This window comes from Sander vitreus, unplaced genomic scaffold, assembly GCF_031162955.1.
Source record: "Sander vitreus isolate 19-12246 unplaced genomic scaffold, sanVit1 ctg871_0, whole genome shotgun sequence".
NCBI lineage: Eukaryota > Metazoa > Chordata > Actinopteri > Perciformes > Percidae > Sander > Sander vitreus.
The window spans coordinates 1-6,355 of record NW_027595951.1 but is presented as its reverse complement, the minus strand read 5'-3'; the positions used below and the strand labels follow the sequence as shown (position 1 = coordinate 6,355).

Below are 6,355 nucleotides of genomic sequence, written 5' to 3'. Positions count from 1 at the left end.
GGAATATTACCGACATATCACACACATCTTAACCCTCGTGTTGTCTTCCCTTCCACCATGAACTTGTTGTCCATCCATGTCAAAAGTGAAATTGAATTTTTGGTGCTTTTTTCAGCATTTTTTGGCTCTTTTGTTATGCTACAAAACATTGAAAAAAGTGACTTTTTTTAAAAAAAAGTATCACTTTTTTCAATGTTTTGTTTTCAATTCATGGTCAATAAACCTAATTTAAATTACATTATACCTATTTTGAGTTAAATAGGCAGAAATTATGAATTATTTTGACTGGTAGTTAAGATCAAAGGATGTTGAGTGAATCACAGACTGGTTTATGTTAAAGTTTTATATCAAACAGTATCATATCAGTTTGATATCAAACTGGTAAGAACATTTTTACACCTGCCCAAACCTAGCATGAAACTGAGCAGAGCCTCTACTTCTCTAAATTGTGCAGCACGTTATCTTACCTTCCAGCTCAGAGATTTTCTCAGACAGACCGGCACAGCTTTTACAGCTGGAGCACAGTGGAGGTATGAGGTTTTCTAAGGGTATCATTAAGATTTATATTAATAAATGTCTGTCTGTGTTTCAGATTTGCCTCCAGACATTCTGGAAGTGATTATTGGTGAAGAGGAGCAGCAGGAGTTGGTTAAAGAAGTGGTTCCCCCTGAGCAACAACAGTGTAGCTCCAGTGTGGACCAGCAGGAGCCAGAGCTCCCCCCACACATTAAAGAGGAACAGGAGGAACTGTGGAGCAGTCAGGAGGGAGAGCAGCTTCAAGGGCTGGAGGAGGCTGATATCACCAAGTTCCCATTCACTCCTGTCCCTGTGAAGAGTGAAGATGATGAAGAGGAAGCTCAGTCCTCACAGCTTCATCAGAGACAAACTCAACACATGGAAACAGAAGGTAATTGTGATGTTTTGAAGGAGAGCAAAGAACCTCTGTCAGGTTTGAGAAGTCATGTGACTGTGTGTTGATGTGATCACACAGCAAACGTTAACGCTTATAGACGAATAATCAGTGCAACTGTCTTCTGTTATCTGAGCCAGTGGAAGCATGTAGATGTTAAACAGAAGAGGCCCCAGAATGGAGCCTTGGGGAACTCCGCATTTCATATTTGTCCGCTCAGATGGTTATCTATAGACACAAAGTAGTCCCTGTTCTTTAAGTAGGATTCAAACCAGACCAGAAAATTTAAATAAGAATAAAACAAACCTCAGGTATAATTGTCAGTCTTTACATTACCCGGGCTGAAAGTTAAAATGCAGAAACATGAAATGCGGGGGAAAAATCTGCAGAAGTCAAGGGCATTAAAAGTTCAAGAGAACCCGGTTTATTTTATTTTAGGAGTAGTGTTCCTTTCACAGTAGCCTCGCATGTCTAGACCTTCGTCCACAGCGCTGCGGAGGAAGTCTGGCTAGTGCACATAGCATCCTGGATGGGAGAAAAACGTGCTCTGGTTTATTGGCATTTCTTTAAACCAATCACAATCATCTTGGGCGGCGCTAAGCGCCGGACGGAGCCACGGTGCCTCTGCTAAATATTCGTAGGAAGGAACTCGTTTTGGTGGAACATGTGGATGTTGAAAAGAATGTGTGTGAGCTGCTCTGAGTGTCAGAGGAAATTTGGCCACAAGTCAAATCTGGAAGATCACATGAGGGGGAAAAAACCTTTCAGCTGTTTACTTTGTAATACATCTTTTACAAAGAGAGGAAGTTTACAGAACCACATTAGAATCCACACAGGAGAAAAACCTTTCAGCTGCTCTGAGTGTGGGAGAGCTTTCACTGAATGTGGAAACTTGAAAGAAACACCTGGTGACTCATTCTGGAAAAAAAACCTTCCAGCTTGTCAGTCTGTAAGAAATCTTTTACAGAGAGAGGAAGCTTACGGTCACACATGGCAGTCCACACAGGAGAGAAAAGATTCAGCTGCAGTGTTTGTAAGAAAAGATTTGCCTGGCGTTCTCGTGTTAAAACACATAAATGTGTTGGTCCGATGGAAACAGAAGCTGACAGAGAGAACTGTGGGGGACCAAAACCAGCCAGGAACTCACATCCACTTTTACAACCGGAGACTGAAGACCAGACTGGAGACTCTTCTGAACCTGAGAATGATGACAGTGCTGATTGGAAGGAGACCAGAGAACCTCAGTCAGCTTTAAACTCTCTGAAACATGATTCAACATGTAAGAAAACATTCAGCTGCTTTGAGTGTGTGAGAAGATTTGGCCAAAGGGCACATCTGAAGAGTCCCATGATTACTCACACATGAGAGAAACCTTTCAGCTGCAGTGTTTGTAATAAATCTTTTACACTCAAGTTAGGATGCAGAAGTATGTAGTCCTGGTTTTCCTCAATGTGTGTTTCCTGTTTCCTGCAGATGTGCAGCAGTTGTTGGTGGTTAAAGAAGAGGTTTCCCCTGAGCAGCAGGAGTGTAGCTCCAGTGTGGACCAGGAGGAGCCAGAGCCCCTCCCACACATTAAAGAGGAACAGGAGGAATTGTGGAGCAGTCAGGAGGGAGAGCAGCTTCAAGGGCTGGAGGAGGCTGATATCACCAAGTTCCCGTTCACTCCTGTCCCTGTGAAGAGTGAAGATGATGAAGAGAAAGGTAGGGACAACATTAACAGGGTTTTTAGGGGAAAGAAAGGGGGGGGAAAAATCTGCAGATGTCAAGGGCATAAAAGTTCAAGAGAACCTGGTTTATTTTTTTTTAGGAGTAGTGTTCCTTTCACACTAGTCTCGCATGTCTAGACCTTCGTCCACAGCGCTGCAGAGGAAGGTCTGGCTAGTGCACACAGCATTCATGGATAGGAGAAAAACGTGCTCTGGTTTATTTGTATTTCTTTAAACCAATCAGAATCTTCTTGGGCGGCGCTAAGGCGCCGGAGGAGCCACGGTACCTCTGCTAAATATTCTCAGGAAGGAACTTGTTTTGGTGCAGGGTGTCCGCGGGGTTTTAAAAAGTATTAAAAGGTAGTAAATCAAATTAGGAAAAATGAAGGCCATTAAAAGGTATTAATCACCATTTTACGAGGTATTCATTTTTTTAATTATTTTTTTGCAAACTATGAGTTGTCCATTTGTTTTATTATGTCTATTTAAGTTGTGGAAGTGTAAAGTTTGTGTGATATTATATCTGCATGCGAATTTAAAAATCCCACGCCACGACCCGCCCTATGACGCAGCTCGAGTGGTTAAGGTTAGGATAGCCGATTGGTCAGGGGATAGGACCTGTACTAATGGGCTTACGTTATCTTGCATAAGCATGGACGCCTGGCCAATAAATGCTATTAAAGGGCGGGACTGACGGCGCAGATTACAAAATGAAGGAAGACAGTGAAAATAGTGAGGGGTTAAGAGAAGAGACAGGCAAGAGAAAATGACAAAGTTTGAGATCATTTAAAGCTGCAAACATGCTGCTACATCATCTCTGTAGAAAACATCCACTCTTCTCATCCATTCCACGGAGCGAACCCGACACCAGGTAGCTAACTAACGTCTGCTGCTCTCGTCCACCGCGCTGTTTTACACAACTATCCTACAGCATGCTACTCTGCTAATAGTGATGTTTTACACAACTATCCTACAGCATGCTACTCTGCTAATAGTGATGTTTTACACAACTATCCTACAGCATGCTACTCTGCTAATAGTGATGTTTTACACAACTATCCTACAGCATGCTACTCTGCTAATAGTGATGTTTTACCAACAAGCTAAAACGAAAGCTGTCGGTTTGTAGTCTGACGGTTTATTAGTTTGCTACTAATCTTTGGAAATTTAGCTGCTGCCGGAGACAAACCGGCTCCTCCCCCCAGCATGGCCACTTAATATGCACGTGAATGACGTCATCATGCCAGTGATGTCTGCATTCTTTATTCTTTCTCCTCACTGTGTATTAGCCTTCTTAAAATGTGTCCCCCAGAACAGTATAGTTGAACAGCCCTGCTGTAAGCTTTGTACCGTCACATCTACCCTCTGGTTAGTGAACAGCTCTTTTGCATATCCAGTGCAAAGAGCCAGAGGCAAGAAGGGGAAGGGGGTGAAAAATATTAACATTTGGGCCACCAAAAATGTACTTGGAATTTGGCAATAAAAATTTTTGCTTTTTCTGTTTCCTTTTTTTTAATACACAGCAATAATAAATATTTACTATTGCTGTTTACTAAGTATTTCTTATCCGATTAATCGATGGAATAATCGGTAGAATACTCGATTATTAAAATAATTGATAGCTGCATCCCTAGTTTTATGTAAAGCACTTTGAATTGCCCTGTTGCTTGAATGTGCTATACAAATAAAGCTGCCTTGCATTGCCTGTCTGACTTAATGGGTTAGAGGAACGGAATGACTGGGCAGACAATGCTGATGGTTTACCCAGGTGGTCCTCTTATAGATTTGTCGCATACTGTGCTGTGTGCAGATAACTAGGAGTTGTAATGGCTTGCCTGTGGCCGACAAAACTCATTTCATAGTCTCTAAGGTAGAGAGGATGTTGTAACTGCCGCTTTGGAAGTGTTGATTCTGGTAAGGCCCCACTGTATGTGAAACTAGGCTGCATCCTGAGATCCAGGGAAAACTTCACTTCTGACTCGAAGGACCAAATATTTAATAGGTATTCACTTACGACTGTATAGGTAATGGTTGCATATAGGGATGTACTGCTTGGGGAAAGAAATAACACAGATTGCCCAATTAAGTTGCAATGAAAACCGACATCAATGTCATTTACATAGGAGAATGTCAACATTGTCCAAATACAACAGTCTTACTAGAAATATATAAAGGTAAAGCTAAACTAGCATTAGCAGTAGTAAGCCACATGGTGATTAGATTAGCTCTGCATCATAAAGGTCTCACCAAAACACAGTGAAAGACTCAAATGTCCATATCAGACAAAAATGACTAATAACTTGAACCATTTGAATGCAGTAAAGTCCACTTTGCACTCTGTATTAAGTCTCTTGTTATGCCTCTTAATGTGGCTATATGTAACTTTCAGTTTGTGTTGATTCTAGCGGCCGCTTTGGACACAAGTGATAGTGTTTTTACCACATCTGCTGTCGTAAAGGTCTTTTCTTTACGGTGCTTTATTGCCCACTGTATTACTGAGTTAGCGTTACCGGGAGGTCATATAGTCGCGATGAATGTTTTTCTCAGACAGAAAATCATTAATTTACAATAAGAGAATACATTACAGATGCATCGTTGCATTTCAAGTGTTGCTTACAGTAACTTAGCCTACTGACCTAAGGGGCCTATTCTGGGTGGGTTTGAAATCGTATACAATCTCGTCATTGTCTCCATCTGTTGAAAGCCCCACTGAAGTTGAAACGCGCTTTCGCCTGTAGTCAATTTCTCTTTTAGCTTTTAGTTGTTCTTCATTTAATTTCCTTCTTTTCTGTGATGGTCCTGCCCCAGTATCAGCCATAACTACAGCAGATAACTTCTAAAATAATATTAAAATACAACTACGCCTAGCCTATAACAATAAATCTTCTGCTACCTTTCACCTAGCTTTATACGCTAACACAGGCTTTTCTGGTGTTACAAAAAAATCTGTGACCCTTCAGAATGTGTTACTGTTGCACCGTCTACCTGCCATAAATCATTCTGTGACTAAGCGGGAAAAATCAAACCCGAGCAACGGCACTAATAAAAACTACCTAAAAATTGTGTTCTTTTCACTGTTAGTCTTCTTTGCTGTTACAGCTCATTTAAGATCATAATATGAAAAATGACAGTTAAAGACACTAAAAAGATACATATAGTCACTTTAATTACCGACTGCGCCCACTTTGTGCTCAACAGCGCAGTTGCATTTTACCACCACAAGAGGGCCCTAATATGTCAGTCAACAGCCAACTGACTGAACAACCAGTATTTCTTTATAACAATCACAATCCAGGTGATAAGATACAGTTCCACAACTTTTCTCTGTATGTGTTTCCTGCAGATGTTGAGCAGCTGTTGGTGGTTAAAGAAGAGGTTCCCCCTGAGCATCAGGAGTGTAGCTCCACTGTGGACCAGCAAGAGCCAGAGCCCCCCCCACACATTAAAGAGGAACAGGAGGAACTGTGGAGCTGTCAGGAGGGAGAGCAGCTTCAAGGGCTGGACGAGGCTGATATCACCAAGTTCCCATTCACTCCTGTCCCTGTGAAGAGTGAAGATGATGAAGAGGAAGCTCAGTCCTCACAGCTTTATCAAAGACAAACTCAACACATGGAAATAGAAGCTGATGGAGAGGACGGTGGAGGAACAGAACCAGCCAGGAACTCACATCCATTTTTACAACTAGAGACTGAAGACCAGACTGGAGACTCTTCTGAACCTGAGACTGATGACAGTGCTG

The 6,355-nt window shown here is 41.8% G+C and overlaps 1 protein-coding gene across 1 annotated transcript; it reads left to right on the top strand.

The window, feature by feature from the left end:
* Positions 1 to 592: 592 nt before the first annotated feature.
* On the top strand, positions 593 to 6,349 carry LOC144515060 (uncharacterized; the record flags this gene model as incomplete). Its single annotated transcript, XM_078245708.1, has 3 exons — positions 593 to 907; positions 2,384 to 2,611; positions 5,960 to 6,349. Coding segments are annotated over 3 exons (933 nt in total), but the record flags the coding sequence as incomplete, so codon positions are not given.
* Positions 6,350 to 6,355: the final 6 nt, after the last annotated feature.